The sequence below is a fragment of the Symphalangus syndactylus genome, chromosome 16 (genome assembly GCF_028878055.3).
Source record: "Symphalangus syndactylus isolate Jambi chromosome 16, NHGRI_mSymSyn1-v2.1_pri, whole genome shotgun sequence".
Taxonomy (NCBI): domain Eukaryota; kingdom Metazoa; phylum Chordata; class Mammalia; order Primates; family Hylobatidae; genus Symphalangus; species Symphalangus syndactylus.
The window spans coordinates 85,951,345-85,963,811 of NC_072438.2; the positions used below are offsets into that span (position 1 = coordinate 85,951,345).

At 43.9% G+C, this 12,467-nt stretch overlaps 1 protein-coding gene across 1 annotated transcript in view; it reads left to right on the forward strand.

Moving 5' to 3' along the window:
* The window catches only part of MYO10 (myosin X), a 272,480-nt gene that overhangs the window by 175,007 nt on the left and 85,006 nt on the right, over positions 1-12,467 (forward strand). The window contains exons 18-19 of the mRNA XM_055246103.2: positions 1,879-1,987; positions 5,173-5,253. Coding sequence (XP_055102078.1) covers positions 1,879-1,987; positions 5,173-5,253 — 190 coding nt within the window. The remainder of the gene's footprint in view (positions 1-1,878; positions 1,988-5,172; positions 5,254-12,467) is intronic.

Consider the following 12,467-nt stretch of genomic DNA (forward strand, 5'->3'; position numbering starts at 1 on the left):
ATCTGTAACAAAAACACATTTTTAGTATCTAAGGAAGGAAAGTAGCAAAAAAGTTTAAAAGCTGTAATACTTTTAGAAATGTGAATACTAGATGGCCACCTGTCACTTAGATAGAAATGAATTGGGACGAAGGGAGCCCATATAAGGTACTATCAGCCTAGAAACTCAGAATTTGAAACATTTGATCTTCAAACTTCCTTTAACTCTTCTATGTGAGGATTCACTACTTACAACCTTGTTAGCTATTTTATTTTTAGGTGAGTTTTCAGACCTGTAAAAATGATGGGTGTTTAAAAAACACCATAGCATGCTGTCAAAGCAATTTCTTAGTTTAATGCGATTTAATGCAATATGTTTAAATAAAAGCCCTATATTGATGTTAGGTAGACGCAGTTTGTCGTAGTGAAAAGATTGCAGGCCTGGAGACCAGCGAGGTGGAGTTTCGCCGGCTGCCTCTGTGCTAGCGTGAAGCAGTTTTGTGAGTGGGATAAAGAACTTCCTGTCTCGACCTCAGGTTTCCCTTTGCAAACCAAGGAGATGGGGCTGTTCACTTGCTTCACTCTCTTTCACCTTTGACATCTGTGACATTTTAATGGAACCAAAGCTTCTCTCCAAAGAGCTCAAAGCACAGTTAGAGAACTTCAAAGAGTGAGCATTAAAGAGCACCCGAGAACAGAAATGAAATGAGGCAAAGCAAGAAGCGACCAGGGAAAGCTCTAATATTGCCGCTTATGAGGAGGCAGTTGCTCACTAGTCTTCCCTGACTGTCCTGGTGACAGTGAAGCGACCAACCCCGCCAGCTCCATAGCCCATGATACCTTCCGTACAAGGAAGATTGAAAAATTATTGAAGGCTGGGTGGGTGCGGTGGCTCACACCTGTAATCCTAGCACTTTGGGAGGCCGAGGCAGGTGGATCACCTGAGGTCAGGAGTTCAAGACCAGCCTGGCCAACATGGTGAAACCCCGTCTCTACTACAAAATATAAAGGTTAGCTGGGCGTGATGGCAGGTGCCTATAATCCCAGCTACTCAGAAGGCTGAAGCAGGAGAATCACTTGAACCCAGGAGGCAGAGGTTGCAGTGAGCCGAGATCGCACCACTGCACTCCCGCCTGGGTGAAAGAGCGAAACTCTGTCTTTAAAAAAAAAAAAAAATTATTGGGAAGCTTTTCACTTTTACCTTGTTAATAGTAGCAATGGATTTTACAGAACTTTGTAAATAATAACTAATATCAATATATATGATATGCCAAGTACCATGCTTTCTGCCCTTTTACATGCATGTTCTTCTTTCATTCTCACCTGGCATTAGGGGATGAATTCAAAAATTACCTCCATTTTCCAGATGAAAAAACTGAGGCTTAGAGAGAGATGAAACATCTTGCCCAAGCAACACAGCTGGGAAGTGGGGAGACAGGATTTGAACCATCGCCTGCCTCACCCTGTAATTAGTGTTCCCCAGGAGCACCTTTCCATCCCCAGGAGCACCTTTCCATCCATTAACTGCTTCAATCTTTGCAACACTGCAAGATGGGCAAAACTAACAACTCACTTTTGCAAGTGAGGAGACGGAGGCTACAGAGGCATAGATGGCATTCCAGAAAGCACAGAGCTCCTAAGTGGGATACCACCCTTTGTCACTGTCATGCCAGTCCCCTTCTCTGCAAGACTCTGGTCTCTGACACTGCCACGTGTTTTCAGTGCCTAAAGCTCTTTGGCAGTGGTTGGTTTGAAATCTTCGGAAGCTGTCTTAGTTCTTCCAGGCCTAGGGTGTATTACTTTGAATTATCATTGGGAAAGGGCACCATTAATTACAGTAATCTTGCACCTAATAATGGGTGTGTGTGCCTCACTGTCCTCCTGCTCTTGCCTCACACAGATTTGACTTTATCTACGATCTTTTTGAACATGTTTCAAGCCGCAACAACCAGGATACCTTGAAATGTGGAAGCAAACATCGGCGGCCTACAGTCAGCTCACAGTTCAAGGTTCGTTTTCACTGCTGGCTTAGAGGAATCCATCGTTACTGTGTTTTTAAGACTAAGAATTGAAAAGAGGATTTGGGTGTATGTGAAGTCTATAAGAGTATTTGTTTAATTTTATTTCCTTTTATATCATGCTTTTAAACTAGATAGTGCTTTAGAAATAAAATAGAATTTTGGCTCACGCCTGTGATCTCATCACTTTGGGAGGCCGAAGTGGGCAGATCACCTGAGCTCAGGGGTTCAAAACCAGCCGGGGCAACGTGGTGAAATCCCGTCTCTACAAAAAATACAGAAGTTATCTGGGCGCAGTGGCGCATGCCTGTAGTCCCAGCTACTCAGGAGGGTGAGGTGGGAGGATTGCCTGAGCCTGGGAGATCAAGATTGCAGAGAGCTGTGATTGCACCACTGCACTCCAGCCTGGGTGACAGAGTAAGACCTAGACTCTGTCTAAAAAAAAAGAAAAAATAAATAAAATAGACTTCTTCTCTGAGTCAGATGAAAACATGTAGATCCTTTTTTAAAAAATAAATGGCTATTTCTTCTAAGCTTTTGAAATAGCAAACTTCTTAAGGCCATTTGGGACCACTCTGATTTGTATTTAGAGGCTCATGTGGAAATGGGATCTATTTCTTCTCATATCTGGATGTTTTTCCCCCTGGTTAGATAAGACCGATGTCAGTTACCTTTTCCTAGGCTCTTAATCTCCAGCGGAAGTGTTCAGTTTTCTTTTTCTAGAAGGTCGGTTTTGCCAGGACTTCTCTGAGAAAGCTTTTTTTTTTCCGTGTGTGTGTGTGTGTGAGAGAGAGACAGGGTCTTGTTCTGTCACCCAGACTGGAGTGCAGTGGTGTAATCATGCCTCACTGCAACCTCAAACTCCCAGGCTCAAGTGATTCTCCCCCTCAGCCTCCTGAGTAGCTGGCACTACAGGTGTACACCCGATTTTTTTTTTTTTTTTTTTTTAAGACAGAGTCTCGCTCTGTCACCCAGGCTGGAATGCAATGGCACGATCTCAGCTCACTGCAACCTCTACCTCCCAGATTCAAGCCATTCTTCTGCCTCAGCCTCCCAAGTAGCTGGGACTAGAGGCATGCACCACCGTGCCTGGCTAATTTTTCACACCCAGCTAATTTTTAGATGTTTTACTGAGATGGGGTCTTATTATGTTGCCCAGGCTGATCTCAAAGTTCTGGCCTCCAGCGATCCTCCTATCTCAGCCTCCCAAACTGCTAGAATTACAGACGTGAGCCACTGTACCCAGCCTTGGAAAGTTTTTGAAATGTTTGAGACTTTAAACTGGACTAGCAGTGAAGGAAATGGAAAAGGGTGGGTGAGCTTTCCAGGTGCAGGCGAAGGCAGGAGAAAAGCCCAGACACAGAGATGCAAGTCCTGTCTCTGAGGACCGTCAACAGACAGTAGAACACCAGCCGGACAGGACACCTCCTGAGAATTTAAGTTGGTATCAAAATATGAAGGGCCGTGAACGTCAGGATGTTTTGTCCTGTGAGAAATTTTAAAGTTTTCTGAGCTGGAGAAGTAATTAATCCATGTAGTGTTCAGACAGTTCAGTTTTCTTCAACAAGATTACGAGAAGAAAAAAGAGACAGAGATGGAGGGAAAGCCAATGGATTAAAAGAGTCTTAAAAGATGCATCCACCAACTACAATGAATGGACCATATTTGCATTTTGATGCCAAAGAACAAGCCCTTTAAAATTTATAGGCTGGGCACGGTGACACATGCTTGTAATCCCAGCACTTTAGGAGGCCTAGGTGGAAAGATTGCTTCAGTCGAGGAGTTCGAGACCAGCCTGGGCAACATAGCAAGGCCTCATCTCTACAGCAAAAAATTAAAAAATTAGTCGGGCATGGTGGCATGCGCTTGTAGTCCCAGCTACTCAAGAGGCTGAGGCAGGAGGATCACTTGAGTCTGGAAGGTTGAAGCTGCAGTGAGCTGTGATCTCGCCACTGTACTCCAGCCTGGGTGACAGAGTGAGACCCTGTCTCAAAGAAATAAATAAAATTTTTAAAAATCATAAAATTTGAAGCAGTTGAGCATTTTAATATGAAATGTGAGACCACTGTACATTTTAATATTAGTTTAAGGAATTAATGTCAGATCTTTTCAGGTGTGATGATGCTGTGGTTACACAGTGCTTTAAAGTGTTTAGCCTTTAATTCTACATACTAAAATGCTGATGGATGAAATCACATCATGTCTGGGATTTGCTTTTCCACAGGGGTGGGTATAGTATGTATGGATCAGGCGAAATGAGATTAGCCCTGAGCTGAAGCTGGTAATGAGAACTCATTGTATGCTTCTATCTGCTTTGGTAAATGTTAAAAACTCTAAAAAAAAAAAAAAAAAAAAAAAATTGGAAAAGGAAGTAGTATTAAAGATTGATCTGGAGTCTGTAAGTCTGGTGATTTGAAGGTAAGAGTGAGACACTGTGGCTCAGACCAGTGAAGTGCTGGCATAGACTGTCATTTAGATGGAACTAATGAATTGGGAAGAATAATGACAGTGGAAGAATGGCTGTTTCTCAGTTTTTCTGTACTAAACATTGAAATATCCTAGGATGATTTTTGTTTGTTGACAGAATGGTTTATTAAAATCGTACTATTTCAGGCCAGGCGCGGTGGCTCACGCCTCTAATCCCAGCACTTTGGGAGGCTGAGGCGGGTGGATCACGAGGTCAGGAGATCGAGACCATCCTGGCTAACACGGTGAAACCCCGTCTCCACTAAAAATACAGAAAAATTCTCCGGGCATGGTGGTGGACGCCTGTAGTCCCAGCTACTCTCGAGGCTGAGGCAGGAGAGAATGGCGTGAGCCCGGGAGGCGGAGCTTGCAGCAAGCCGAGATCGCGCCACTGCACTCCAGCCTGGGTGACAGAGCGAGACTCCGTCTCAAACAAAAAATAAAATAAAATAAAATAAAATTGTACTATTTCAAAGGAAGTGATAAATGAGTTTGGTATATTATCGAATAATTTCAATTATTAATACATTGACTCAATATGTTTATTTTATATTAGAATGACAATTAAAAAATGAAAACCTCTGAGTTATTACTCCTATGATTTATATTGTGTTTTTTAAATTATTGTTTCTAAGTGCCTAGAGTATTGAGAAATTTAAAGAATGACATAATAAGAGACTAAATCAACATATACTTTTTCTTTCTAATAGGACTCACTGCATTCCTTAATGGCAACACTAAGCTCCTCTAATCCTTTCTTTGTTCGCTGTATCAAGCCAAACATGCAGAAGGTAAGATTGATGACAGTCCCAGGCTGGGATCTGTCTCGAGGGACACAGCCTCCTGGGGTGGTTACTCACAGATTTGGTTTCTCCAAAGTCCTTTCATTGTAGATGGTTGGAAATGGATATGACATTATTATAACTTGACATTAAATGAAAAAGTTCCCTTTGTCCCTTGGGCCTGTTAGTCTGCTTTTGAGTGATGTTATTAAGCTTTAGGGACATCTATTTTAAAAGGAAACATTGTGACGCCTTTACTTTTTTTTTTTTTTTTAGCATTTGGTTTAAAATTCTTGGGAAAAGTTTCAGAGTGTGATACACCTTTTTTAGAGGAAATATTTGATGTGTGGTGGCTGATTTTTTTTTAAGTTTTTGTCTGTCCTTTTTTTGCTTTATTGTTATTTTAAACACGATGAAGAGGCTTTAAGTAGTAATGCTAGATTTTAAGTACCTTAAATAGTGGTTTATAACTAATTAGAAGACACTAAAGGTTGTCATAAGTATTAATGTCTTGGCTCTTTGATTTTAGCTTTCTAATTTCATAATCCGATTAGAAGGAATGTGAGCTTAAAAAGGAAAAGCTACCTAAACAAAGAGACTATAGTGTTAGATATATGCAGTCGCTGAATCCACGGCTAATTAGGTAGCTGGTCTTAAAATATTCTTAATACATTTAAATTATTTTGATTCAGCAAACAGCCTCTTAGGAATGCTTCTTATGTGAGAAAACCCCTACAAAATTTTAATTTTAAGAGCTCCTGATTTTAAAGAACTAGATGCCATCCTCATAAGGTTTAAGGTAAAAAAACTGATCTGAACTGTTTCCCATGAGACTTGGTTTATTATATTCTCGTAACTTGACTGATGCTGGATCTTATTTTTTATCATGCCAACCAATTGCCTTTGGCTTAATATTACATGGATTCCTCATTTATAATCGAAAGATGTATGCTTATAAGAACCACAGCAGCTGGACACGGTGGCTCACACCTGTAATCCCAGCACTTTGGGAGGTCGAGGCGGTCAGATCACATGAGGTTAGGAGTTTGAGACCAGCCTGGCCAACATGGTGAAACCCTATCTCTACTAAAAATACAGAAATTAGCTAGGCATGGTGGCACTCACCTCTAATCCCAGCAACTCTGGAGGCTGAGGCACGAGAATCACTTGAACCCAGGAGGTGAGGTTGCAGTGAGCCAAGATCTGCCACTGCACTCCAGCCTGGGAGATAGAGCCAGACTCTGTCTCCCCCACCCAAAAAAAAAGAGGGCAGGTGCGGTGGCTCACGCCTGTAATCCTAGCACTTTGGGAGGCCAAGGCGGGTGGATCACAAGGTCAGGAGATTGAGACCATCCTGGCTAACATGGTGAAACCACGTCTCTACTAAAAGTATAAAAAAACTAGCCAGGTGTGGTGGCAGGTGCCTGTAGTCCCAGCTACTCAGGAGGCTGAGGCAGGAGAATGGCCTGAACCCAGGAGGCAGAGCTTGCAGTGAGCTGAGGTCATGCCCCTGCACTCCAGCCTGGGCGACAGAGCGAGGCTCTGTCTCAAAAAAAAAAAAAAAAACAGAACCACAATGTTGAATTATCTGTCTTCTAGAGAGGCAAAATTGGACATCTCTTTAAGAGACAGTAACCTGTTCAATTTGTTACCTTACTGTGAGATATGATGGTGAGAATTTGGTATTTGTGTGACCTGAAGTGACAAAGTGGTTTTCTGTTGAAGATCTGTGTTGACTTTATGTGCATGGTTCTGGTAGTTTAAAAAGTAACCCATCTTTCCATTTTTCAAATGTATGTCAAAATATTTAAGGTTATCATCAAAAAAATGGCAACATAAACAAATGCATAGCTTTTTTGGGGACATAATGTAGGAAATTAATAGTTAGAACATCTCTCCATATATAACACTATGTCATGTAGCTGGTTTATATTCCACTTGGTTTGCTTTGTACACTCTGGTGGGCAGTATTTACCAGACAATAGAAGTGGGCTTTGGTGTTTGATGTAGACTCCCAAGAGTTGCTCAATCTCTGATGGCGTTCTCTCTCCTTTTTACAATAAGGATAATAGTGCCATATTTCATCTTTCAAACGTGCAAGGTCTTTTGTCAATTTAAAGTCCTGGGTGTGTGGCTAGGCGTGGTGGCTCACGCCTGTAATCCCAGCACTGTGGGAGGCTGAGAGGTGGGTGGATGACTTGAGGTCAGAAATTCGAAACCAGCCTGGCCAATATGGTGAAACTGTCTCTACTAAAAATACAAAAATTAGCCAGGCGTGGTGGCACACGTCTGTAGTCCCAGCTACTTGGGAGGCTGAGACAGGAGAATTGCTTGAACCCGGGAGGTGGAGACTGCAGTGAGCCGAGATCACGCCACTGCACTCCAGCCTGTGGGATACAGCAAGACTCTGTTTCAAAAAATACAAATTAAAAAAATAAAGTCTTGGTTACTGGGATGCATTTCACAGTTTCTGGTGAGCCATAGTCTAATTGGAAGCTTTTGTCCCATTCTTCGTGGTGTGAAACAGTTTTACAATCATAGGCATCTTAAATTCCTGCCCTGGCAGTGCTATAATAAAGATAGAAACTTTAATTTGAAACACTGAGTCCCCAGTGTTTCTGTTTTCTCTCTTGGATGGCACAGAGTTAGTTTTTCCTATAAATTGTACTAGCTTTTGAAATTAGGCCTGCTTGGAAGCAGTTCAACAGCCAGAATATTGCAGAACCGACCTTATTTTTCCATGCTGAGATTTGATAGGACCTAATTGCTTTGGATTTTGCATTTAGAAAATGAACTAACTCAACCTCACGTTTGCATTTGTATTGGCTGACTTTATGTGTCCTGAAGTATGGCAGACACTAATTAATAACGCACCAGTGATCGGCTATAGAAACCTTCTAAAGAATGTCTTGGTGCCCTTTTAAAGGCACTCAGAAGGCTGGGGGCAGTGGCTTACGCCTGTAATCCCGGGACTTTGGGAGGCCAAGATGGGCGGAATTGGAGACCAGCCTGGCCAACATGGTGAAACCTCGTCTCTACTAAAAAAAAAAAAAAAAAAATTAGCCAGGTTTGGTGGCGTGTGCCTGTAATCCCAGCTACTTGGGAGGCTGAGGCAGGAGAATTACCTGAACCTGGGAGGCGGAGGTTGCCATGAGCTGAGATCGCGACATTGCACTCCAGCCTGGGCAACAGAGTGAGACGCCGTCTTAAAAAAATGAAAAAATAAAGGCACTCAGCAAGTGAAGGCAGAGGCACAAGAGCTGACTTGTCTGAGGCCTAAAATGCAGGTGTGATGGTAAATGGAGATGCTAATTTGCTTATGGCAAGATAGCTATGACTCGATTAGCATTCATTTGGTTCCATTGGAAATACTGGACTGTCACTGCCTATTACGTTCTGTGAAATGTATGCAAATGACCTTTATTTAGAGTTCCTTATACATTTTTTTTTAAATCCAAAGATAGATTCTTATAGAAATTTCACAGGAAAAATCTTGCCTTCTTCCTCTCCAGAGATGGGGAATGTGTATTTTCAGCATGGAGGGATGAGACGGTTTCTCCTCACCTCATTTTCCTCTCCAGTCGCAGTCCACCAAAGGACTTGGGAGGTCGTATTCAAATATGTGTGTATTTAGGTATTTTGTGTATTATTCAGAAGGAAGGAGCATGGGTTTTAGAAAATATAGACTTTTTTTTTTTTTTTGAGACAGAGTTTTGCTCTTATTGCCCAGGCTGAAGTGCAATGGCACAATCTCGGCTCACCGCAACCTCCGCCTCCCGAGTTCAAGTGAGTCTCCTGCCTCAGCCTCCTGAGTAGCTGGGATTATAGGCATGCACTACCACACCCTGCTAATTTTGTATTTTTAGTAGAGATGGGGTTTCTCCATGTTGGTCAGGCTGTTCTCAAACTCCTGACCTCAGGTGATCTGCCCACCTCGGCCTCCCAGAGTGCTGGGATTACAGGTGTGAGCCACTGAGCCTGGCCAGAAGTATTTTTGTGTGTGTGTTATATGATCATAAAGACGTAAGAATGGCAGCTGTAAAGTCTATAACCTAGAGATCTGTAGCATTGGAACAACAGAAACACCTGTAGCTGCTTTTGTGCCTTCAGGAGTAAAGACTGCCACATTCGCTGGGCTAGTGGGAGCACACCCCCTTTACCCGCCGTGGCTGTTACGGCAGGCTGCCTCTCCTCCTTGCCAAGTGTTTGAACCCCAGAACGCGCATCTGGGGCTGAAGAATCTAGAAATCCTTTGTGAGCTTTTGTTTGGGTCATTAATTTTTTTTTTAATTTGGATTTTCTATGTATTGTTTTGAAAAATAGGTGCAAAGGAGGAGTGTATAATTGAAATGCTGAACACATATGGCAATTCAGGTGTCACAATATGCGGGCTTTTTTCTTTTACTATAAACAGCCTTTTACTAATCTTGGGTATTGTATAGAAGGCACTTTGCTAGCCTCACTGGCGCTCAGTGAGAAAGCAGCTGGAAAAGCCTGCCTCCTGAGAGATGCCAGTCTGCAGCGGGCCTTGGCCTTGGATGTAACCCTCCTCTGAGCTTAGAGTTTTCAGAGTTCACGAAGGGTAGACTTCTCCATTCCACGAGTTTTCGTTGGTAATGAGGACTTTTAGCTTTTTTGATTGTGATGTGCTTGGGCGGTGGCAGTGGTACCCAAAAGTGCTCCAGCCAACCACAGATTTCTGTAAGATAGAAAACCTGCTTTTCCTCCTCAGAATCTCCCCAAGGGTGTCCCTGCCTGGTGTTTTAGCAAGTAGGTTCCAGGCAGAAAAGTCTCTCATTAACATTCTTCAGAAAAGCCCCGAGGAGGTTCAGGGCAGAATTAAAGAAGGGAACTGACTGATACACATCAGGAACACCTTCTGGGTTTGAGAACGAGTTGCCGGCAGTTGCCTGCAGATTCAGCCTGGGCTGCCTCTTGGAACATGTCTGGCTGGCTCTCCTCCCTGTTCGGTCTTTAGGTTTGCTGTGTCCAGGATGCAGATTCTAGGAAGGAAACATCATGGGTTCCAGAAGCATCATCTTCAAATCTTTGACTTGACAGAACAATACCCTCAAAGATTCAGTCCAGCCTTCTCCAGAAAGGCAGGAGCCTAATCACCTAATGTTTCTGAGACTGGGGTCTGGTGGAAGAAGGCCTCTAGCATGAGCAGCCTCTTGGGATAGGGTTTATCCTTTTTTTTTTTTTTGAGACGTAGTCTCTCTGTCGCCTAGGCTGGAGTGCAGTGGCGCAATCTCAGTTCACTGCAACCTCCACCTCCCGGGTTCAAGCGATTCTCCTGCCTCAGCCTTCCAAGTAGCTAAGATTACAGGCATGTGCCACCACGCCCAGCTGATTTTTGTATTTTTAACAGACATGGCTTTTCACCATGTTGGCCAAGCTGGTCTCGAACTCCTGATCTCAAGTGGTCAGCACGCCTCGGCCTCCCAAAGTGCTGGGAGCCACTGTGTGTGGCATAGAGTTAGGTTTACCGAAGAGAAGAAGGGAGAGATGCCTGTGCTGGGGGAGGCTGAAGACCAGGCCCCAGGGGAGGGAAACCAGTAGGGCTAGAGTTTCCGTGCAGCCAAATTTGCTGGAAAATGGAATATCAAGTGAGAGAAGGAAGCTGGAGACGTGGAGTGGAGTTAGGGAGGTCACATGAGCCATGTGGGCTGTCGATCTTGCAGCCCCATCTGTCTCTACCCCAAGACACAAGGATGAAGATAAGGATGTGTAAACCATCTCACACAGGAGTCTTCTGTCAAGGACTTTGGGGGGATGTCAGCTCCTTTCACATAAGTGAGTCCTGATGACCCCTATTCCTCTCTTCCATGGGACTCCTTCTTAGGTCAGACTCAGCCCCTCAGGTTGACAACATCCTAGATAACTCATGACCACACACATGCAGTGAGAGCTCTGTGCAGATATTATGGAAGCATGAGCCTTTTGTTTCCAGAGGTGTAATAATTTGATGAATGAATTTAATGAATCTATCATGTTTCCTCCTGGGGATTTATATTTTTGTAATCCAGGTGCTGCCTGCTATTTCTCCCTCCCTTCCTCCCTCCCTCTTTTTCTTTTCTTTCTTCCTTTCCTCATTTCCTTTCTTTATTTCAGACCTGACCAGGCACGATGACTCACACCTGTAATCCTAGCACTTTGGGAGCCAGGCAGATGGCTTGAGCCCAGGAGTTATAGCCCAGCCTGGGCTACATGGCTAAACCCTGTCTCTACAAAAAAAAAAAAAAAAAAAGAAAAAGAAAAATACAAAAAGGGCTGGGAATGGTGGCTCACACCTGTAATCCCAGCACTTTGGGAGGCTGAGGGGGAGTTCGAGACCAGCCTGGCCAACAGGGTGAAACCCCATCTCTACCAAAAATACAAAAATTTGCTGGGCGTGGTGGTGTGCACCTGTAACCCCAGCTACTTGGGAGGCTGAGGCACGAGAGTCGTTTGAACCCAGGAGGTGTAGGTTGCAGAGAGCTGAGATCACACCACTGCACTCCTGCCTGGGTGAGAAAAAAACCCCCAAAAAACAAAAAGTAGCCAGGAATGGTAGTGTACACCTGTAGTCCCAGCTACTTGAGAGGCTGAGGTGAGAGGATCATCTGAGCCTGGGAGGTCAAGGCTGCAGTGAGCCAAGATCGCACTAGTGCACTTCGGCCTGTACGACATAGTGAGACCTGTCTCAAAGAGAAAAACACAGACAAAATATTTCTGTAAAAAGTTCTGAGGCCGGGTGCGGTGGCTCATGCCTGTAATCTCAGCACTTTGGGAGGCCGAGGAGGGCGGATCATGAGGTCAGGAGATCAAGACCATTCTGGCTAACACGGTGAAACCCCGTCTCTACTAAAAATACAAAAAATTAGCCGGGTGTGGTGGCGGGCGCCTGTAGTCCCAGCTACTCGGGAGGCTGAGGCAGGAGAATGGCATGAACCCGGGAGGTGGAGATTGCAGTGAGCCGAGATCGTGCCACTGCACTGCAGCCTGGGCGACAGGGCAAGACTCCGTCTCAAAAAAAAAAAGTTCTGATGATAATGTGACACATTTCTTGCCTTGAATTTTGGGTCCCATGTTATTATTCCTATATCTTTTTCTCTTTTTTTCTTCCTGTATCTCTTTTTTTTTTTTTTTTTTTGAGACGAAGTCTCACTCTGTCACCCAGTCTATAGTGCATTGACGCAATCTCGGCTTGCTGCAAGCTCCACCTTCAGGGTTCAAGTGAT